The sequence below is a fragment of the Zerene cesonia genome, chromosome 28 (genome assembly GCF_012273895.1).
Source record: "Zerene cesonia ecotype Mississippi chromosome 28, Zerene_cesonia_1.1, whole genome shotgun sequence".
NCBI lineage: Eukaryota > Metazoa > Arthropoda > Insecta > Lepidoptera > Pieridae > Zerene > Zerene cesonia.
Window position 1 is genome coordinate 3,268,588 of NC_052129.1, and position 23,845 is coordinate 3,292,432.

Sequence of the window (23,845 nt, forward strand, 5' to 3'; positions counted from 1 at the left end):
CAAAGTAAATTATATCAAAAATTCAAGTTTTAATCTCAAATTCGCATTTACCCTACCCATTTTCTTGGACTATAATCATTAAATGAAATGTTTAATGCTGTCTTTGTGACTTTTTTATCATATCAAATTAAAAAAATTTAATGCTACAGCATTATGCTTTCTACAAATTAGAATATATCCTGAAGCATAACATACATATTCCTATTTTCTTTTTACGTATTATGAACACACGCTTTTAGCTCATTTCTCCTTTATGTTTTCTCAGATTGGCACCAACAAAGAAGTGTCAAGAAGGAACTCGATTGCGGCCTGGTGGCTCAACTTGTGAAGGTACCTAAGGGGTCTCTACATATATATTAACTGAAAATATTTTACACGGTACAAAAATAACAGAACAATCCCTCGAAAGAAATAATTGCTTATTATATTAAACAAGTTGGTAATTTGCCGTAATTTTCTGTATTATACTACTTATCATACTTTACTCAATTATTCATTTATCAAAATCCTCAAAGTACAACTAACATACAAGCTTTTGTTTACATATATACTTATACTAATGCGAAAGCGTAACAAACACACTTTTGTCAATTTGTCTTTCTTTCACGTCGCAACATAGTGATTTTATGATATGACTAACTTTCCGCCCGCAACTTCGCCCGCGTGGAATTCGGTTATTACGCGTGACATGGTGAGGAGTAGCCTATAGTCTTTCCCAAGGTCTGGATCTAAAACTGAATCTTCTAAAAGCATGGTAGTTCCTTTTCTAACTTCAGCTCCATCTTCATACCAAAAATCCGTTTTACAATAACGAACTATCATACAAACATTCATTCCTATTTCAACCCCTTCTATCGGTTTTCTGCGATAATAAGTAGCCTATGTCCTTTCTTGGGTATTAAAATATCTCCATACCAAATTTTATGCAAATTGGTTCAGTGGTTTAGGCGCGATAAGGTAAGAGACAGACAGAGTTACATTCGCATTTATAATATTAAGTATGGATTTTTGAGTCCGGACTAGGAGAGGAAGACAATTCCTTTGACTGCGCGGGCGAAGCCGAGGGCGGAATGCTTGTTTGTTATAAAATGGCATTTTTTCTACAGATATAGACGAATGTCGTGAAGGCAGCCATTTGTGCGACCAATTCCAGAATTGTATTAACACATTTGGCGGTCATGAGTGTCGATGCAAGAATGGCTTCGAGTTGGATTCTTCGTCGAGCTCGTGTGTCGGTTTGTAATTATATGATAATTTGTGCTTTTAATCTATACTAATAATATAAAGAGGAAATTTAAATTATTCTTTCACCGTTTATTAGGTAAGTGATTCCTTAGTGCTGTAGACTATTTATCAAAGACCAGTTTTAGTATGACATAATTTGTTATTGGAACATTGAAAGACCACAACTTTTCACAGTACACTTGACTACCATAATATATACGAGCATTTTTCAATGGACTGTTTGCAAACGTCCACTAATATTATACCATCATTTTATAAATTACCATATTTCTTGCAGATATCGACGAGTGTGCGTTAAAACTAGATAATTGTCAAGCTGGACAACACTGTCTCAACATATTGGGTTCATTCACGTGCACCCAGCGCGCGGTTACCACTTCCACCAGCACCACTCTATCACCTGATTACTACTATGAGTATTACGAATCAGGGTAAGTTAAAACAATGCTGCTTAGAGTTGCATTTAACGTTACATGTATAACGTCATTTAAAATACCAAAAAAAAAAAAACGATTAAAAAGCTTATATTTTACATAATGTATGTATTTACAAAATTATTCTCTTTGTGTAGTGAAGATGATAGCCCATCTGATCCAGCACGCGCACCTTCACCCGGACCAGCACCTACACCAGAAACCACTCCTTCGACGACTTCAACAACTTCAACAACATCATCAACGACCACATCAACAACCACAACAACAACAACAACACTTGCACCAACAACATCCACACCTCCACCAACAACGTCTACTTCTACCACCACTACTTCCACCACAACACCACGACCCAGACCATACCAGCCACCACGCCGTAACCACAACCTAAGACCAAGACCAAGATCTAGCACCACTACCACAGAACAGACACGATTTTACCCCTCATCAGGAGACAGACCGGATTCACCTCCCGGTACGGGTAGAAGAGTTTACAATAGAAGACCACAGTTCTATCCCAGAAGACCGACGTCTACTACTCCCGTCGAGACCACAGTGACTACTTCCACTGATATCAATACAATAGAAAGAGACAGAGCACCGGATGGTAGCTATGCAATCGATACTGGTGACATTCCCAAGGATAAATGGACAAATGTTATTGAAAAGGAGTCTGAGCCTGAATTTGATCCAAGTCTGGTGCATTGTTTGAATGGATTTGAGAGGAACGAAAGGGGTGAATGTGTTGGTAAGAAATTGTTTTTAAAAAGATCTTATTATCCGATTAGATTATGTAATCATCATAACATCTTTTTGAGGGTCACTTCTGCCTGATCGATCCAAGACATGATACCTAAAATTAATTTTCACCTAACATAAGGTACACTCTTTTCTATAGTTCAGTATTGTGTATTTCTAGTAGAAATTTAATGTGACCACTAGAAAAATCTTTAAAGTAACATATGCTGTTAATTTCCTACCTCAATTCAACCTGATCGACGCCGGGACATGCGGCTATTTTATATAAATCAACTAATTATTTTGCAGATGTAAACGAGTGCGATGAAGGCCGCCACATTTGCAGCACATTAGAATACTGCAAGAACAGGCCAGGTGGTTACGAGTGTGTCTGTGTGCCGGGCTTCACCCGGGACGTGTCCGGGTGGTGCGCCCCCATAACCCCCACGAGAACCACTCCCACTACTCCCTCTACTACTACTTCTACCACCTCTACCACCACCACTGCAAGGCCTACAACTAGCACTGTTGCCTATACTTACGAAACGGAGAGCACCTCAGGTATGTTTAAGCGTTATTTTATAAGTTAAGTTTTCGATTCACACTATAACAATCATAATTCATTTAATTAAATTGAAATCCGTTTAAATAGAATAATATTAATATAATCATTTGAGAAAGTAAATCAAAAGTAAGCAATGGCTTTATGTGCCAAAATGTACTAAGATGTATGTAAATTTTTAGAATGTAGTTATTTTATTTGTTGCGAATACTTTTAAGTTACGTTGCTATCAATCTTTCAGTTCGTTGCCTGGTAGAGATCACTTATAAGTGATAAAGCCGCCTTCTGTGCTATATCTTTCTATTTGTTAAAGTATAAGTTTTGTTTTTGTTTTTGTATATTGTTAGCAGCATAATAAAGTGTTTAAATAAATAAATGAATAAATAAATAAATAAATAACACTGTTATAATAACATATTTAATTAACACTTTAGCGCAATACTTTAAACATTATAAGCACATGCACTAAAAGACGAAAGGCTCCCAAAAAATACCGTTTTACTTAGTTCAAGCCACCTCAAATCCAAATTGTTGCAGCATCCACAACTCCCGAGTGGGGCTATCCCAACTCCCGCTGGATTCCACCTCAACCATGTGACCAAGGTTACACCTTCAGCTCCTCCCAGGGCAGATGTGTTGGTAAGGTTTTAGCGAAATCTTATAATTACATCAAAAGGAATTTTTGTACACTTGGTTTTCAGTCAAAATATTATTAAATTTTCTTGTTATAACTATTATGATTAGAAGTAGAAAAATTAACCCTGTATATCGTGCATAAAAAGGTATTTCTGTATCTTTATATTTTGTATGTGGTAGTCGAGCACGCTTCGGCACGAATTGGGCCAGCTCGTAGGGAAGTACCAGACCCCCACAGAAAACCGGCGTGAAATAGCATACTGCTGTGTTTCGTTCGGTGAGTGGGGGAGCCGGAGTCCCATATCCTTTTTCTTACCATTCCCAGTCCTTTCCTTTATTTCTCTCGCCCATCCTTTCTTAATCCCTTCCCAATTTAAAGTCGGCAATCCATTTGTAGAGGCATAAGGTCTGCAATCGTCCTTACGCCTCTACAAATGTCCATGGGCGGTGGTAGCGCTTACCATCAGGCGTCCCACCAGCTCCATTGCCGACTGTGACATAAAAAAAAAGTACATTTTAATAAAAGTGTATAAATGATTTGGAAACCTTGGGAACCAATAAAATAAAAATAAATCAAATGCTCCAGACGTGGACGAGTGCGCCACGAACAGAGCGAACTGTTCACCCAAAGAGGACTGCGTCAACACGGAGGGCGGCTACCGCTGCGTGTGCGGGCGGGCCTGTCGTGGGGACACCACCTATGGTCAGAGTTTTAATATTGTACTATAAATAGATTGTGAAATTGTGGATATTTAAGTAGCTTTTTAAATATTGTGTTACATTTATGTGACTCTGTTTTAGTAATTCAAATATTATTAATGATATACGAGTATAATAGGTATTTTACTGCAAAATAAAATGTTAATGTATATCCAAACTGTTTTAATATAACTAGCTACGCGTTTTCCAATTTTGTAACAGTTATTGCGTGTGTTACATACTTTTATAATGTGAATATTGCAGAGTCCCCGCCTGTGCCGGACTCGAACGTGATAACGGTGGGCGCGCAGTACGGGCGGCGCGGGCCGCGCTACATGCGGCCAACACGCGCGCGCCTGCCTGGCTCGGGGGCCATCGTCACCACTTGCCCCTGGGGGTACAAGCTGACGCCGGACAAACATTGTTTAGGTAATTGAATTGTATTTGGTGGATCTAATTATTAAAAGAGGAAATGTTTAAATTGTCTTATATAAAAGTGTTTATCTTATTATAACAATTCTGAAAGCTCATGAATAGCTGTCACACAGCCTCTCTATGAGATATATGTAATTTAAATTGCAAGAAATGTCGGAAAGGTTGGCAATAAACAACTTCTTTATTTTTTGTATGTTACGCTGTAGCTAATACTTCTTCAAACCCCGTTGCCTACGCGTGTACAGTACTTTTGCCACATGTCTGCGAACAGTTCAATAGCTCTTCAATTTAAAAAAATAAGTAGCATTATTTACTATAATAATGGTACAAAGCTCATAAAAAATCACATGAATCCTTTATTCTGTATTATTCATAAACACCTAAAAATGCCCAATATTGCGTACATCATCATTATCATCAGCCCTTATATGTTCCCACTGCTGGGACACAGGCCTCCTATGAGGGTTCAGGCCAAAATCCACGACGCTGGCCAAGTGCGGGTTGGCAGATGTCACATGTCGTCGAACTTTTGATTCTCGGACATGCCGGTTTCCTCACGATGTTTTCCTTCACCGTTTTAAGCAGTGGTGATGTTATCTACATGCGCAGATAAATTGAAAAATCAATTTATTTCCTGCACGCTCGCCCGGTCTCGAACCCCGACCTTTGAAGTCCGAGGATCTCACCACTGAGCCACCACTGCGTATACATATTGCGTGCACTACTCACAGATATCGACGAATGTGCTCGCAACGTGTCTGAGTGCGGGCCGCAACAGAAGTGCGAGAACTTCTTTGGCGGCTACTCGTGCCAGTGTCCCACCGGACATAGGCTCAACGGCAAACAATGTGATGATATAGACGAGTGCAACTTTGGCAATGTAAGTGTGATTTTTTATTTATTTACCGTTATTTTTTATTCTTATTCATGCTGGGAAGATAAGTTTTCTTGCTCATGTACCTAAGCTATTTATATATTTTTAGCATAATACTAGCTATTCCGACGAACTTCGTAACGCCATATAATATTGTTTTGACATATTTTCCCCATCGTTCTTACCTTTAAACCTTCCCTAGACCTACACGGATATTTGAAGACCAAGATAAGATAAATCCGTTCATCCGTTCTCGAGTTTTAGCGAGACGAACGAACAGTAATTGTTTTTTATATATAAGAAGAAGAAAATTATTGCTTATATTAATGATGATGACTGTGAAAATTTTAGAAGTACATTTGATAACAAACATACAAATAATTCATTTTTTACTAGTTATTGCTATACACTGAATTTTGACCATATATTGTATTGTATCACATTTTAGCTCGTACTAAATTGTTATATTATAACTTACATAAGCCTCCAGTAATCTTATATGACTAAAAAACACCACACCCTAGCCATGTTCCTACAACGCGCGATGCATCAACACAGTGGGCTCGTACCGCTGCGCGTGCGGCGCCGGGTTCCGCAACGCGCCCTCCAACGACAAGGTGTGCGTCGACGTGGACGAGTGCGCGGAGACACCCGTCGCCTGCGAGCACGGCTGCTCCAACGTGTGGGGCGGCTACCGCTGCTTCTGTAACAGGGGGTACAGGCTGAGGAGCGATAATAGGTTAGTTAATTATAGTATTAAAGTAAGTTATGGATGAAGAGCTCCTCCCAGCCACACCTGTCGCATATGTACATATTTTTTCATCACCATCAACCCATACTTGTTCCCACTGTTTCTGGTGCATTTTTTAATGACAGATTAATTATAATATAAAATAGATAGACATGGGATACCGGTTCACAGAGGTGTTTAATGAACTCAAAAATGTGCATTTTTATTTTCATTCATACATAGCTATTTATTTCCACAAATCGACCCACAGAACATGCGAAGACATAGACGAGTGTTCAGAATGGGGCAACTCCCGGACGCGCGGGCGGCTGTGTGGAGGCCGCTGTGTCAACACCGCGGGGAGCTTCCGCTGCGCCTGCCCCACCGGATACCGCCTCGCTGATGATGAGAGGAGCTGTATTGGTGAGTTGGGGATTTGGCCAATCTGACTTCTGGTGGGATATGTAACATTCATGATAGAAAAACTATAACAGGTTTGTCACTAGCTCACCGCTATAATCAGATCCACGCGCAAGCGCTTGTCCCATTTGCACCGCGTATGACATCATACTGCCCGGTCATGGCCATGATTATTCCCTATTGAGGCAATTAAGACAATGTATTAAATCTATAGGTACAAAAACTGCAAGATTCACGTTCAATTTGTTCCACTCGTTCCACGTAATATTATTAAACTAAGTTATTTGTTTCTTATAACTGGCCAACGGAATCATATATTTTTGTTTTGATGTGCCCAGCAGCCTTCCTCCTTAAATAGACTATAACAGTTTACCAAATCATGGTAGTTACTGTGATTAGTAAACAAACTCTTCTGCTAAACATTATTATAAATACAATTATGGCTTATAAAAAACTTATTCACATACTAACATTATTCTTTGTATAATACATATTTCAGACATTGATGAATGTGAGACCGGTGAGGCGCAGTGCGGCGCAGAAGCCGGCTCCGTGTGCCAGAACACGCGCGGCGGCTTCCACTGCCACCACATCCGCTGCCCGCCCGGGTACCGCCTTGAGGGGAAACAGTATGTGAACCACCAATACTTGTATCATTTGAAAGTTCGTTGCAGGACGAGCACAGCTGGACATGGGGAATAAAAATATTGTATCACTTGACCGTTGGCCAGTTAGTAGTGGTAACAGATATGAGAAAAAAAAAATGTATTTTTATATTCTTGTACAACTTAAAGCTTCTTAAAATGATAATTAACTTCACATGACTGATCTGAGTTTGAAATCTTTTATCTAAAAACTCAGAAACGTTTTTCATTTTTATTTATTAAAGCTTTTTTGTAAAATACAGCAAATGCAGCCGCATCCAACGCTCGTGCTTAGTGTCCGACTGGAACTGCCTGCAGCAGCCGAGCACGTATAGCTATAACTTCATCACGTTCGTGTCTAATATATATCTGCCTATGGGAAGCGTGAGTTGCCTGTTTTTTCTTATCAATACTTAATTCGAAGCTACATGTTAAACTATTTATTTAATTTGAAGAGATTATTTATAGAAAATGATGGACATTATTCAAAGCAAATCAAATCAAATTTATTAAATCAAACACTTAACCTAACCTTATAGCTAAGTACATCGCTGTAGCAATACAAATAGGTATCAAACAATTAAGGTTCGATATCTTTGCTAGGTTACAGAGTAACCTGTATTAAAGATATCAGTACCTTCCCCATACCATCAATAAAGCACAATGTAATTTAAATGTCTCAAGGTGGTCGTCCCACTTTCTTCATGAAATACAGTGTGATTGTGTGTGTGTGTATGTGAGTGTGTATGTGAGTGTGTATGTGTGCGTGAGTGTGAATGTAATAGTTTGCGTAGGTATAGATGTGAACATTATTTTGCGTAAAAGAGTGCATATATATATATATATATATATATATATATATATATATATATATATATATATATATATGAGCTCTTTCAAGCTTCAGGAGGTGAGTCTTAGGTGCACCCACCAAGTTGATATGCAATAGCAAAGTAGCTATTGGCATAACGCATAGTAGACTTGTCTTAAGATGTGAGCGTCAGTAATGCGGCGAAGGGTTTTAAAAATATAAATTAATTTTCTGACTCTAGTTTGCAGTTGTTGTATATGACAGGAAAAGGAAATATTAGAGTCAAGTGTTACTCCTAAATTTTAGTACTTGATTGACGAGTCAGTTTGGGGCAATTGCAGGACTGGTCAGTTGCACATGTGACCGCATAGAGATAAAGATGCTGGGGGTTGAGAATTTTGCCGAAAAGAGAAGGTCAAGTAACTACTTGACCTTGGCTAGGTCCAAAAAAAACTAACTAGTTTTTTCGGTATTTAGAGTCAAAAGATTTTTAGCTAACCACGTTGAAACTATATTGAAGCCTTGTTGTGCTTTATGGAAAACATTTGGCCATGAGTCTCCTATAAAGGTAAGGGCTGTGTCATCGGCAAACGCTGATATGTTAGCATCCTTAAGATCCAAGTGGCAAAGGTCATTTAAGTACACTAAAAACAGCGTCGGACTGATTACACTACCTTGCGGGACTCCGAGAGTTATTGGGAGTTCATCACTCACGTAATTATTTTTTTTAACACATTGTGTTCTATTAGTCAAATAGTTTTTAAAAATTGAAAGTGAATGGCCTCTAATGCCTATTTTTTCTTGCTTGTGTAATAACAGGGGGGTGGAAACTGTGTCGAACGCCTTGGCTAGGTCAAAAAAAATGGTTGGTCCTTTTTTTTTGCTGTCAAAATTTCTGATAATATGATTAGTGATATCTAATACCGCTTTTGAAGTGGACATATTACGTCTAAAACCATACTGATTTGAAGATAATAGATTTTTGTGTTCTAAAAAATTAATCAATTGCTTATTTATTATTCGTTCTAAGATTTTAGAGATTGTAGACAAGATAGCTATCGGACGATAATTGGCGACACAGTTACCACTACCGCTTTTAAAGATGGGATGAATGAGAGATTTTTTGAAATAAGTGGGGAATGTGCCAGACTTTAGACAGAGATTAAAAATATATATTAGGATGGGTATGAATTTAACCCGATGCCTCTTTATCAAACTAGTTGAAATGTTGTCCCAGCCCACAGCGCAGTGTGATCGTAAAGACATCAGAATTCATTCTACTTCACAATTGTCTGTTGGAAGAATTACGAAAGAAGAGCAAAGAGATGAAACGGGTCTATTTAGTTGTGTTTCAGCGATAAGATTAGTGGTTTTAATGTTTGCAGCAAGATTCACACCTACGTTAACGAAGTATTCGTTTGCTTTATTTACTGAGAGTTGAGGGGACGAAGATAACTGTAATAATTCGTTTGAGATCGTTTTAGGTTGTACACAGTTTGTAACCCTCTTTATAATCTGCCATATTTTCTTATTATTAGTACCAGCATCAGTGAGCTCCTTTTTATCAAAATTTCTTTAACCTTTTTTATAATTTTGTTACAAAAATTTCTGTATCTTTTGTATGTCAACATCAAGATATTGTTATTGGGATTTATTTTGACGGATTTGTGCATCAAATCGCGATTTTTAATACAACGTAATAGCCCAGAGGTCATCCATGGTTTTATTATATGTTTGCGTCTAGGTACACTTATTATGTGTGAATTGATGATAATAGTACTCATAATTAAGTCGACAAATTTTATTGTAGCCAGGTCGGCATGGTTTAGCTGTAAAATATGTTGAAAATCGAGTTTTTTTTATATCTTAATCAAGTTTTTTGTAATTGATTTTTTGATAACATTACTGCTTTTGGCTTCAGAGTAGTTTTCGTTACATTTAAGACACAACATTACACTATTATGATCTGTAACGGTTGAATCAAGAACTAGGGTTAGAGCTTCAAAATTGGATTTGAGCATGACATGATCTAAACAGCTTGAGCCGCGAGTGGGTAAATTATGTGCGGGAAGTAAACCATGGCAGGCTAATACATAGATTGAAATAATCGGAGACTTGGGAATCGTAAGGCGTACAAGCGATATCTAGGTTTATATCACCGATTATTGTAATTGTTTTTGTGGTAGATAAATAAATTAATACAGAATCAAGTGATGCTAAAAAATTCGCCGTATTAATGTAAGACGGGGAACGATAAATACAGATGATTGCTGTGTTATTACCTAGCTTTAAGACCAAACATGAGCCATCCATAAAGTCGATTTCGGAAACAGAGTGATTTAAACTATCTTTAACATATAAGACAATGCCATCATTTTGATTTTTGTTGTTTTTTGTGTGATACATCAAATAATTAATAGTCTATTTTGGGCATAAGCATATTACATTTAAGCCAACACTCAGTTAGGACAATGACGTCAAAGTCGAAGTTTATCATTTCCAACAAGATGGTAAAGCTGTTAAAATTACAATTTATCGATCTTATGGTTTGAGTTGTTATTTTTATATAGTTATCCGGGTCTTTTATAATTTTTTTAGAGTCGGTCGGACTACAACTTTGGTTTATGGATACAGAAAAATTATCGATATTTTTTTGTAGATCAATAATACCATCGAATTATAAATGCACAAAGAGGTGTCACAACATTATTAAGAAATATTTGTTAAGTTAGTTTTACATTATAAAAAAGCACTGATGAAAACAATAAGAAGTATAGTCGTCTAGAAAAAATCATATTAATATCGACATTTGTAAGCAGCTCCTTGGAAGTAAAAATGTGAATAAAATAGCATGTAGGATTATGGCAGTATCTAGCTTAAACACAAGTTCTAGGATTATAGAAAACAATTTTAAAATGTAAAGCTGATATAAATTGTAATGTAAAAACGTTAATAAAATATATAGTCATTTCTGTTCATTAAATTGTTCAAGTTGAGATGCAGTTCTTATGACCATGGATGGTTCTCCGTCAGCCCGCTTGATTAAGACCTTGCCATCCACGATCCAGCAATATTTAATTTTGTTGGTTTTCTTTAATTCCCGAGCAAGATAAATGAGTTTCCTTGCGTTTGCAGTTAAGTTTTCAGTTATAAATAAATATAGGATCGCAACTCGAAAAACCAGCATGCGTTAAGTTTAATTTGTTCGTTGGGTGATTAATGTTATAAGTTTTCAAAGTGCTGAATATATTATTTTTGATGTGTAAATCCGATAATTGAATAATTATCGGTTTCTTGCTCTCGGGTTTGCCAGGTATGCGGTATATATCGCGTATACTAGAACATTGCAAATCGATTTTGAGGCTTTTACAAATATTTGAAATATAGGCCAGGAGGATTCTCTATCCTTTCTGGGAATATTTCTTAGTTCGATTGTTGTTAATTTAGAACAACGCTGAAGTTCTTCTACTTGTTGTTGCAAGACCAAAATAGTAGATTGGTTTAATTTACAATGGTCTTTTAATGATTTAATCCTGATCTCCATTTCATCCTGTTGTTGACTCCGAAATGCTATCTATATCTTTTCAATATTTAGTAAAGTATTTTCGATTTTATCATAATTGACCTTGAAACTAGACAGCAACGACGGATTTCCTCCTTAAATTCATCAAATGGCGGTGGTGTTGTTTCTTGATTTATAAAAGTGTTCTAACACCGATCCGAGCCCGACTTTGTAGGCGAGCGAATCATGTTACCAGGAGGCTATAAGTGCGAAGAGATTAGACAGCTGACGAAGACAGCGCGTGCGACGCGTGGAGCAATATGATAGTGATTATCGTTGTGTGCTCGATGATGAGGTATTGGTAAGGTGGTTTTGTGTGCGTTTGTTTACTTACTCACGCAGCTCAGTGCACTTCTTGATTATTATGCGCTCCTGGTACTCGGTAAAATTTAAGATGGAATTTATGAATTGAAATATTTAAAATATTGTAAATTAAAGCGTCACACGTCGTCTATACTGGAACGCGGTCCGAAGGGAAGGGATTATTGTGTATGATTTCAAATTATTTATTTTTTAAAGAATGTAAATATCCAAATAGAACATTAGTACTATTTAATTATAATGGAAATATTATGTACTCAATAGTAAAACATCATAAGATTATTAGAGCCATTACTGAGATATTTTTTTCTAAAGATTACGAAATATTACCGCCAAAGTGGATAATTATAATAAATATTGAATTCAAGGTGGACCTCTTTACAATGCACGGTCCTTCATGGCAAGACTCGGTGGTCAACTTCGAAATGCGGATGATCGAAGTGCAAGCTTCACCAGGAGTCAAACCTGCTGACTTGTCCTGTTTCGAGTAAGTTTCCTCTCAACTGGAGCGTAGCCTATTACCCAAGTTAAATACAGGAATGAGTTTTTATTTGACACATAAAAGATAAAAAGTTTAGAACTGTTGTGAACTGGCTGCAATAATGCCATAATATTACTTATTTGGACAATATTAGATTACAAATTACAATTTCTTTAGCAAATATATCTAGAACAGAATATAAAGGATTAATGTGCTTGATTTTAATGTTTAGTAATTTGTGGTATCATCAAATTACTAAATAGTCACTACGTAAATGATACTAGTGAAGGTTGTAATTCGCAGCATGCGTCCATCGGGCAACATCTGCGTGGTGTCGCTGGTGTGCTCGCTGGGCGGGCCGCAGGTGGCCGAGCTGGAGCTCACCATGTCGCTGTACCAGCGCGCGCTTTACGCGGGCAGCGCTGTCGCGAGATTAGTCGTCATTGTGTCCGAATATGATTTTTAGGTTATTATTAGTGGATTAAATAAAACTTTTTATATTGTGATTGGTAAATTTATTTCAAATTAGCTATTCACCAGTGGTACATATATGGCCTACCACCCAGTGCAGTTACAGCTTTCTAATGGTAATTTTTTTTTAAATCATCCATAGATGAAAACGGTACAAAAAACAAGTGTCCTCTTTATATAAATGTTGATTCGTAATTGTAGGACAACACCGGTCGTGATGCCACCACGAAATTGCAATACTAATATTAATACTAATGTTTTTTAAAGTATATTGAAGATCATACACAACATTTAGATACAACAATATACAGTAACTTTAATGTTTCAAAAGTCCATGCAATATAATATTTAATAGCCAGCATAATCTTTGATGATATTAGAAATAAAGGTCTGAACAAAAATGATTGTAATTATAACCGACTTCAATTTAATTTTTTTTTTCTTCATTATATACCCTGTTTTGTGATAAGATCTATTCAACACGAAACCTAATTAAATTTGTAATTCAATCCAGTTCTCAGTAAATAGATGTGTAACACATTAATATCAGTACCGCTATAAGTTAAAACCAACTATTTTTAGAAGTCTTTTATCAAATAAAACACCAAAAAATAGTAATATATCTTTTTATTAAGCGCAAGCATTACACCATAATCATTAGGTGTCACTTGATTATTTATACACATACCTTTGTAATGGTGCATTAGTAACTGATTAGCCCTCAATCATAACAAAACTTTTAATATATATAATAATTCAAATTATCTAAACATATTGGGGAAACTTTCATACCCTTTACTCTGGTCCCGATTCCATCATATTACGCACCGTTTCTATGAACCATTTATATAATAAATGTCTTTAAATATGAATATAAATAAAAAACGTCTTTAATATATTGAGTTTAGATTGATCAAATAAATTTGCACTTTGTTTAGACTCTTTCATTATGTATCTTGTTGTGTTCAGTTATATATTCACAATTAATTCTCGTCTTATTTTTTGTTTATTTTATCTTTTTACACCTCTATTTAATATTTGAATAAATAAATAATTTTTCAAAATTATAATAGTTTACACCGGAATTTAAATGCTATGTCGTATCATTAAAGAAAGAAAAAAATACTTAGTGCATCTACGTAATTATCGAAAAATATTAAACTAATATTGTTGATACTATTATAATACATTTACCAGCTTTCAACTATTTTTATATGCCATGAATATAGAAAAAAAAGGACGAAGGAAGAACGCAAATATATTAAATATTAAACAATTCTGTATGTCTAATATAATAGTTTGTCTATGACAGCTTCGTTACTTATATATAAATGGTTCATACACACTTACATTCAATATTGTTTAACATTAAATACTATATTTAAAAACAATGTCTCATCAAATGAATATGCAATCAAAATATTATGTAAATAAATCGAATATCTAAGCCGTACACGCAATGGTAAGTATAATACAAATATATTTTAACAAAACTATGAAGCAATCTTGCACCATTTTTAGAAGACGACATTTGAATATTTCTCAATATTGTTGTGTGTTTGAATATGTGTATCTACAGATTTCTATTAAAAATCAATATATTGAAATATCAGATATAAATACAAAAAAATTGATGATCAATGCAGAATTTTAAGTGTCAGCTAGTGGAATTGATTTGATAGTTAAAACTATGAAGAAATATTCAAATATGATATCGCTTAACGCACAACCAACATTCTTTCCCAAGATCTATCTATAAGTTCACTCTTAACAGCTGCCTAAATATTAACAACCGACAAAACTGTACTTACATTAAGGGGTTTTAACATTTTAAATGTGCAAATTCTGTACATCTTGAAGGTCATGAAAAAAAATGGGATATGTTCTAAAGAATAAAATAATTATATATTATAAGAAAGTGCCTTGTAAGATAATTATTGATACTGCATATTTCATAAACATATTCATAATAATAGATGAGTACGTTTCGATTTCTTGATTGAATGCTCATATATTGATACTTTCTCTAAAAGAAGATGAGTAAATTAAAATTCAAGATGATAAATTAAAGTTAATAAATACACGTTTTTTTTTATAATGTATGATCATAAGTGACCTCATTGTAAGTACACTTCTACCAACAGTAAACTATTTAATAAAAATGGCGAAGACAACAGTCTTATAAAACAGCTATCTAAAACTATGCATACGTTAGATCTGGCATAGTAACATTTAAATATTAAAGTGATCAAAACAAATATAGTTTTGGTGAAGAATAATGATCTGTAACAGATAGAGACACAAGATATTTTGTTGACCAATATCACTATTTGAGAATAGTGTACATTTGAACGTTTTCAAATCTAAAAATCAAATCATTTATAAATCCACAAAACTCTTCTCTTATTTAAACAAATTACGAGTTTAATTCGTTGCAAATTGCGTATATTTATATTTACTATTTTGTATCTAGTGCCCCTTTCTGCAACAGTAATAACAAAATTATGTAGTTGAAAAAATTATTGATTTTTAGGCTTCATACTCAGTTGATGTAGTTTGAAACAGCGCTATCCCATTCTCATATAGGATAAACGAACAGTTTAGAAAAATCATTGCACAGTACAGCAGTAGCAGTGAGTGAAATACACTACGTATTTTCCTCATACATACGAAATATTGCATTTTTTGTCTAACAATTTTTTGGCATCAATAGGTGTCCTAAAATGAATGTTAAATCTTTGTGAATTACCTGTCTGAATAAATTTTTAATTAATATTTATAATAATTATTGATTAATTCAAAGGCTAACGCTGTTTGCAACTATCCAAACAAATAATGAAGCCATATCTTCTATGAAATAAGAGATAAATATTTGAAATAACAATTATTAACAGTCCAAGACTGTTACAACTTATCATAGAAGCATTGCATTGATTCTCATATTGAATATGGAAAATATAATAATAATAATCGTAAATAAAGAGAAAACTTGCATTGTTATAAAGTGCATTTTATGTCAAATACGGTATATTATAATAAATATATAGTAATACTATATAAATATAAAAAGAATGTCAGTATTCTCTGTCAAGTTAAACATTATTTATTTGTATAATAACTAATTTAAACCTAATAAATTATTTAAACAATCTATGCTATCTATTGCGAGAAATAATAAAAAACTACAACAACGTGTCAACACAATAAATCATATGTTATGTAAATAACAAGGAAGCCTAATAAAAGCTAATAAAAATGGCATTTTATAGATCTATAAGTATTTTAAATTACAAAAATATTTCCTCTTAATACTAACAATAGCGATTGAATATCCAATAAACTCTCTAAAATTTTTGTTATTTTTTAGTAGATCACAAAAATAAATGCATGAAAAAATTATTTCCAAACATAAAGTTTAAATAATACAAAGTCATATTTTAAATATTTAAATAATACAAAGTAACATTATTTTCGATACATAAATAGATACCTTTTTTGTAACCTGCATTTGTTTCTGTATACGGACATAGAGTCATCAATTTGATTTGATACAAAAAGTAAATATATATAAAGAAAAAATATAAAAAAGAACATAATAAAAAAACAACAGTATTGAACATTCAACCACTACAACAACGACCTAAGATATAAACAGTAAATGATTATAAACATTTAGGCTTGTCATTTGGGGTCTAACCAGCGAACGATCTCCATACTTCTATACGATAAAAAAATTGATAATTTTTTTATAGACAACTATTAATTTAATAGGGAACGTTATGTGATATGGGTTATTAAGTCAGTCGGCACGAATCTAAGTAGACCTATACGGTATAACATGTGCTATGCACGTCTAATAATATCTAAAGCCTTATTTACGCGACTATATAGTACTTGTCAATGCTTTTAGTGTCAATAAATATGACAAACAAAATAATTAACGATAAGCAAATAATATATTTTAGTGTTGTTTATGGGTTAATGGATGAACATATTAGAAACAAACGAAATTTGAAAGCATTATAAATGTACGGCATCGTTTTTCAAATTCCCTATGTACAATTCTCTTCTACAAAGGTCACTGAAGTATGTTCATTCTAATATTTAAAATGGAACCACAATTTCCTATCAACAAATAATGTCAATCGGCTAAAAACCCAATCGAATTATCAAGTAACAAAACTAAAAATATTGAATTGAAGGTTCACTTTCTTTTTAGGAAACTAGGTTTAAATGAATAATTAATTGGTAAAAATAGTTTGTTTCTGTGTACTGAACGTTACACCAGCTATACATACATCTTTCGTAAAATTTCACTAAGACGCTAATACACTGTGACAAGTACTAGCTAACTCCCTTTAAACTTAGAACGTGCGTAACTAACACTCATAGAGATCATTTCTTTTTAACTGTCGAGCTGCTGGCGCAACTACTGGAGCGCGTTTGAACGCCGTCCTTCTTCAGTAAACTGACACCGAACGCGGGGCATTTCTTTCGCAACGCCTTGATTTTATACAATTTATTTCCCTGGGAATTGTTCGATTCTTCGAAATTCTCCGGCGTCACGTCGGCTGTTATTATGGAGTTGGATATGGTGTCCATCGGTTCGGGGCTGTTAGATTTATCCCGTTTTCGTCTGAACCTGAACGGCGCGTCCAACGAATCGACTGAAATGTTCGTTATGTTCGTGTCACTGGACGATAGATCCTGCGTTGCTTCCAGGTTGCCTTTCGCTACGCTCTTAGGGAGTTTCTTCCTTGAACTGGAATTCGACCGGACTATCAACTTCTTCCTAGTATTATTTACCGCTGGAGCTTTGTTCTGCGCCGCTTTGAGATTCGGTTCCGAGGGGAGGCGATTTTTGCCGTTCAAATGGCAGTTCTCCGTCATAGCCGTTAGAGTTGAGGTTACGCTGACGGTGGTCACCGTGTTGGTGTCGTTGGTGGTCATCTTGGTGACACTGAGTGCTTTTCGCGCGAATGTTTTAATAGGGCTGGTCCCGTGCGTGTAGTTGGCCGGTCTGGCCAGGTTGGCACGTTGTCCGTGGAAGCTATTTTTTCCCGTAAAGGGAGATTTCACACCGGCCAGCTTGTTGGCCTGAGAATTGGCACCTCTTGTTGGCGGGAACGTGGACGTTTTGGCCGCATAGTGGGACTTCAGGGTCGAGTTGATCAAGCGCGGCTGCGGTTTGAGATTCGTGTTGTTCGCGTTCCGTATGTTGTTCGTTGGCATCATGTAGTTCATTTTCGGCGTGAACACTTTGGCCGGCAGCATCGGGGACGCGGTGATTTTATATTTCCCGATAACTGATGTTATGTTGTTCTCCGTGTCCGTTTCGTTCGCGTTTAGTGCGTTAGCGTTATCCAACTGTAAATAAAAAAAAAATCAAATTTAAGTTAATAGAAAATTTCATGTCATATAAAAAGGTAAATCTATTGCGGTAAGTTAACGCTGTGAATGTAATCTATGAACATTTATGCTATTTTTACTAGATATAAACCTGCTAATTAAGCACATTAAGGCAATTTTTTTTTACAATTTGACAAGCCGCCACCTAATTGGCGACGCCCTTGCTCAACGTAGCACGCACACAAACGCACGCACACGCACGCATATACCCACGCATACACGCACGCACGAACCTTGCTAGCGGCGCCCTTGCCCAGTATGGTGGTCAGCGAGACGGGGGCAGGCGCGGGGGGCGCGGCGGGGACGGCGGGCGCGGCGGGCGCGGGCAGGGTGCAGTAGATGCCGCGTGTGAACACGGGCAGCGCGGTGATGTTGTTGCGCCGCCGGTACGCCTCGCCCTCCGCGTGCATGCGCGGCTGGATGCTGCGAATTGAGTGGAAAACGTTATTAAATCGCAAAAATCTTGCAGTTTTTGATCTAATACGGCATTTCCACTGATACACTAGGGAAGCTTAAATAATATACTGAGTTTAAATAAACATTTAAACTGGATTTATAAACACTAAAGCAATGCATTTTCCCATATTTTCATATTTTTATTCTTGTCTTAGCAAATTAAATTGCACACACACAAACAACACAATCATTAGAATATATTAGAATCACTTTTGAAATATGAAAAATAAAGCAGGCGACTGAGCTAGTGGTACCGCCCATGAACTTTTTCAACGTTAAGGCCGCTGCAAATAGGTTGCCTGCTTTTAATGGGTAAAGCATAAGGAAAGAATGGACTGGGAAAAGGATATCGTACCACGTTCACCCAGTCGAAAGAAAAAACAAAAAATGCGGTCAAATTGATAGCATCTACCACCATTTAGAGATGGTTGGAACTAAACTCACTTCTCCAGGAACCACTGCTGGTGGCCGATAACGGAGCCGGGGCGGCACACGCGCAGCCACGCGATCGCCTCGCGCGCCGTGAAGCCGTGGTGCTTCATCATGTAGCACGCGATCAGCGTGCCCGTGCGACCGAGGCCCGCTGTCATTTTTATTTATTTATTTATTTAATTATTCAGGACATTTTACAATACAGACACCCATATATTATTAAAAACATGAAGTTTTACTTTTTCGTGAACATGAAGTTTTAGATTTTAACATGTACTTTAGTTTTTTTTCGAGATCAATTCGATAAGCCTGTTGTGCGTAAATAAATGATGCACAATAAAAAATTTTAGATTTGGCGTCCTCGGGTGGCAGATGGGGGAGCGATTGGCTATACAGCCTAGCCAGCTACTGACCAATTCCGACAGACTCGCTGACCAAAGTAGGGTGCAGTCCTTTAGCATTTCGGAGGTTAAAGTAAGAGAGCAATACTTCATGTTTCGTAAGCAGAACAATATAACTTTACTGCTCACTTTAACCATACAATACAAACCTTTACAATGCACAGCGACAGCGCCCTTCGCCACCTCCGAGATCCGTATGAATCTGTTCACAATCAGATCAGACGGCACAGATCCATCCACGAAGAACAGCTCTCTATGCTCAAATCCGTGCGAAGTAAACTGCCTGGCGTCATATGACTTCTTGTTGAGCCGCACTATTGTCGTCACGTGGTTCTTCTTGAAGTACTCGTGGTAGTGCTCTGGGCTGTGGAGGGGGTAGCCGCGGTCGAGACGGGAGCGGTGGTGGGGGCCGGAGAACGCGAGCATCTTGCTTGGGATAATCCAGTTTAGATCACCGTTCTCCACTTTCTGAAAGGCGATGGAAGTTTTTAATACAGGAAATAATCATCATCATCATCATCACCCAATTATGTTCCCACTGCTGGGACACAGGCCTCCTATGAGGGTTCAGGCCATAATCCACCACGCTGGCCAAGTGCGGGTTGGCAGATGTCACATGTCGTCGAAGTTTGAATTCTTGGACATGCCGGTTTCCTCACGATGTTTTCCTTCACCGTTTTAAGCAGTGGTGATATTATCCACATGTGCAGATAAATTGAAAAATCAATTTATTTCCTGCACGCTCGCCCCGGTCTCGAACCTCGACTTATCGATTTTGAAGTCCGAGGTTCTCACCACTGAGCCACCACTGCTTCTCACAGGAAATAATATTAATATTAATTGGGCACAGTTTTTATTGAAATCTAATCTGATTGTTACGTTGGGCTTTGGCCAAAGGTGAAACTTTAGTTCTTTATATTAAGTAGATTTTAAAATGTCTGCTATAACTATATTTTATTTCAATTTATAAGCATTATTTTAGGATTACAGTAAAATCAAACTTTTTATAATATATCTTCATATCAATATTAAATAACTTTTTATCAATTAGCTAGGTGTTGGCAATGTATTTAATTATTTTAATGATATAAAAATATCTGTAGATTTTAATAACCACATTTCTTGCAAATAAATAATTGAAATTGAGTGTAAATCTAAAAAAATTATCTATACCAAGTATTCTACAGTACTTAATTACAAATGCCCCAACTCACCTCATAAAACAAATACTGATCAGCGTCGAAATGCTCAAAATCGAAGAACCTGGCGTCGTGCGCCACCTTGATGCCCTGCAAGACGTCCAACAGCGATATGTCGAAGAGTGGCGGACCACCAGATGCGTCCCGAAAGTTCAGGAGGGACCACGTGCCCTCCGTCAGCTGTTTGTAAACCGCACCGGGGGAACTGCCTAGATATATTATCTAAAAGATAATTTTTGTGTTACTTGTTAAGACAGCTTGGTTGATATAAATCTGGGTGTTATATTTTATAAATGTTCTAATATAGCAGCTGTCATTTAAAGGCCGTGATAGCACCTGTAACGGCATCAGTGTTACAATAGTGTATGGGCGGTGGTTATCACTTAACATCAAGTGGCACACCTGCCCCTTCGCATGCTCTGCCATAACTGCCATAACAAATATACTATTTTTTACTTTATTTCTTTCTCAATTTTGTTAGCTTCATCAGAAGTTGGTAGTATTACAAATATTATTTAAATTTAAAAAGATGGACACAAAATCGTCTGGCTGAAACTGCAATCCACTATAAAATATCAAATAATTCTAACCTCCTTCAACATTAAATAAGATTATAGAAATACAAGTTATCTCGTCAAAAACGTGACAAGCAAATAGTTTTAATTATTTAAATGAACTCAACAGTTGGAGCTGACGTTGAGATATTGTTTAATTAATTTCAAATAGAAGCAACCCGTGCTACAGAGTAACTGCAAATCGGAACTCAACTTGTCGACTTAGCGTTATCTATAGTGTCAACATTGTTTTAGCTAATGACTGATGGCTCTCTTACTGAATGGAGTCTTAGTTTACTTGTCATTAACTTGGCTAGGTCTAGAGTGGAAGGCGTCGGTCGTCTTTAGCACATGTGTTTTTACTAAATAAACGATTTTTATTTATTTCATTTATTAAATTCTTGGATTGCGCGTTGCAAACACGGATATTTTATAAATTGTGTAATGCTAGTTATTATACTGCAAGTACATTGGCTATTCTGGCTGTTCTGCTATATCTGCTATCTATTAATTATTTTAACTGAGGCAGTATTTTGTTGTATTTGGTGATTAGTTTAACGGTGATAAATTCAATGGATCATAAGGATAATTTTAGCTTAAGTGTGTTTTACAATGCCAGGCAATATGTGACCCACTGCAGGAAAAATAGATAAATGTATGATATGCTTCAGCATATAACGTATGTTGACTTTTCTTAGATTTTACATAAAATTGTTCCGGTGCGAATCCTGATAATAAAATAATATACAGAATATGAATTCCGAAACTAGTATATTACGTACTCTGATACTGCACGGAAGTTTAAAAATTTCCAAATGCTTGTGATAATGTCACGTATATAGAAGTAATTTAAGGCAATTACGCCATTTTCTATTACGTCTATGGTACGTGTTAAATTACAAAAGCAACTGGTTTATTTCTTTGTAGGTGTACAATTTGCTCCCACGCAACGCAATTATCCAATGAATAGAGATAGACTATATAATATTATAGATATTTCTACAATAAGGGAACTTAAAAAGACCTTTTTTTCTGGGATAAATATACATTTTAATTTTATGCTATCAAGTAATCAGCACCTGTAATTGTAGATGAGAAATCTAAATTAATTTATTGTATTACATACGAAAGTCACCCTATCTGTTGGGCTTTGATGGCTAACCTACAGTACCGATTTCAATGATATTCAAGACTAAAACAGTTAAAGATCTGAAGTCAATTATAGGCCTATTTTTTTAAAGAAATCTACCCTACATATTTGACAGTTTTACTCGTGGTTTGCCCACGGAGCATAGGTATGTAGGTACATAATTTCAATTGAAAGTAAGTAAACACGTTCATCGCAATACACACATAGCGATTATACAAGTATGTGGTATTATGGTAAGGTTCCACTTTGATGCCGATCCAGCGCGGGTGTGGTGCGTGCGTGACCTAATTCATGTCAGTTATTTAGCCGATACTGATGTTTTTTCGTACGGAATAAAGATAACTCCTATTTATGCAAATTATGAAAATTCAGGAACTCAAACAATTTAAATTTTTGTAATTAATTACATATCACTTAGGATGTGTCTAAAAAATCTTCAGTGTACACACATAACTAACCATAACTGAACTACAGCAATTATTTATTACATCAATATCATAATGCGAAAGTACGTTCTCCGCAATCGCGAAGAATATACTTCGAGTAGATAAAGATACGTTAAATATTATCCTTTTCATAAAATTCAGTAAAAGTAAAGTGAAACATGGAGCATATTTTAGAATTTTATAAATACTCTTTATACTGAATAAACTCGAGTTAACGAATGCTTTATTAAACTATATAATATATGCAAACTATTAAAATTCTAACCTGATAACTCCCAATAAGATAGGCCGCATTGAGTCTAAGCGTTTCATTGTTACTCGTGTAGAAGACAATCTTCTTTTTAGGGTTTTTCTCCAATTCCTCGTTGAGCTTATTGCAAAACTGATACAAATGGCATAGGTGATAGGGTCCAAAGTCGAAGTAGAAGTTTTCGTAAACGATCTCATCCTCGATGTGGAAGTATTTACTGTTACGCGTCGGCTTCGGCTTGTATCCGGTTTTGAGGGTAGCGAAGTATAATCTGTCTGAAAGAAAGATATCATTACTGTCACCTGTAATACTAAATATGGGACATTTTTATGAGCACATATTATAAAAATTACGGTTATTTTTTTATTGTCGTTTTGTATGGCACGAATTCGGTCAGCTGGCACCTAGTGTTGCCCAAATGCAAGAACAAGACGAGACTTAGCCAGTCTTGGTCTTGGTCTTGCGCCAATACACCTGATCTT

The 23,845-nt window shown here is 36.0% G+C and overlaps 2 protein-coding genes across 6 annotated transcripts in view; one reads left to right on the forward strand and one right to left on the reverse strand.

Annotated features, from left to right (window-relative positions):
• LOC119837627 (fibulin-1-like) overlaps positions 1-13,101 on the forward strand; it is a 23,281-nt gene extending 10,180 nt beyond the window's left edge. For both annotated transcript variants that reach the window (XM_038363308.1, XM_038363309.1), the window contains exons 10-24: positions 266-330; positions 1,107-1,235; positions 1,523-1,676; positions 1,817-2,430; positions 2,730-2,981; positions 3,520-3,621; positions 4,205-4,321; positions 4,582-4,746; positions 5,484-5,632; positions 6,151-6,365; positions 6,628-6,779; positions 7,276-7,405; positions 7,684-7,804; positions 12,483-12,601; positions 12,899-13,101. In XM_038363308.1, coding sequence (XP_038219236.1) covers positions 266-330; positions 1,107-1,235; positions 1,523-1,676; positions 1,817-2,430; positions 2,730-2,981; positions 3,520-3,621; positions 4,205-4,321; positions 4,582-4,746; positions 5,484-5,632; positions 6,151-6,365; positions 6,628-6,779; positions 7,276-7,405; positions 7,684-7,804; positions 12,483-12,601; positions 12,899-13,061 — 2,647 coding nt within the window. In that variant the 3' untranslated portion in view covers positions 13,062-13,101. The remainder of the gene's footprint in view (positions 1-265; positions 331-1,106; positions 1,236-1,522; positions 1,677-1,816; positions 2,431-2,729; positions 2,982-3,519; positions 3,622-4,204; positions 4,322-4,581; positions 4,747-5,483; positions 5,633-6,150; positions 6,366-6,627; positions 6,780-7,275; positions 7,406-7,683; positions 7,805-12,482; positions 12,602-12,898) is intronic.
• A 575-nt stretch (positions 13,102-13,676) lies between these two features.
• The window catches only part of LOC119837577 (tyrosine-protein phosphatase CDC14 homolog), a 20,697-nt gene continuing 10,528 nt past the window's right edge, over positions 13,677-23,845 (reverse strand). For 3 of the 4 annotated variants that reach the window (XM_038363220.1, XM_038363221.1, XM_038363218.1), the window contains 6 exons: positions 23,379-23,638; positions 20,979-21,185; positions 19,914-20,232; positions 19,376-19,514; positions 18,709-18,898; positions 17,462-18,433 (listed from right to left, as the gene is read on the reverse strand). In XM_038363220.1, coding sequence (XP_038219148.1) covers positions 17,462-18,433; positions 18,709-18,898; positions 19,376-19,514; positions 19,914-20,232; positions 20,979-21,185; positions 23,379-23,638 — 2,087 coding nt within the window. Of the gene's footprint in view, positions 18,434-18,708; positions 18,899-19,375; positions 19,515-19,913; positions 20,233-20,978; positions 21,186-23,378; positions 23,639-23,845 lie in introns of all 4 variants that reach the window. The other variant, XM_038363222.1, reaches the window with a different exon arrangement.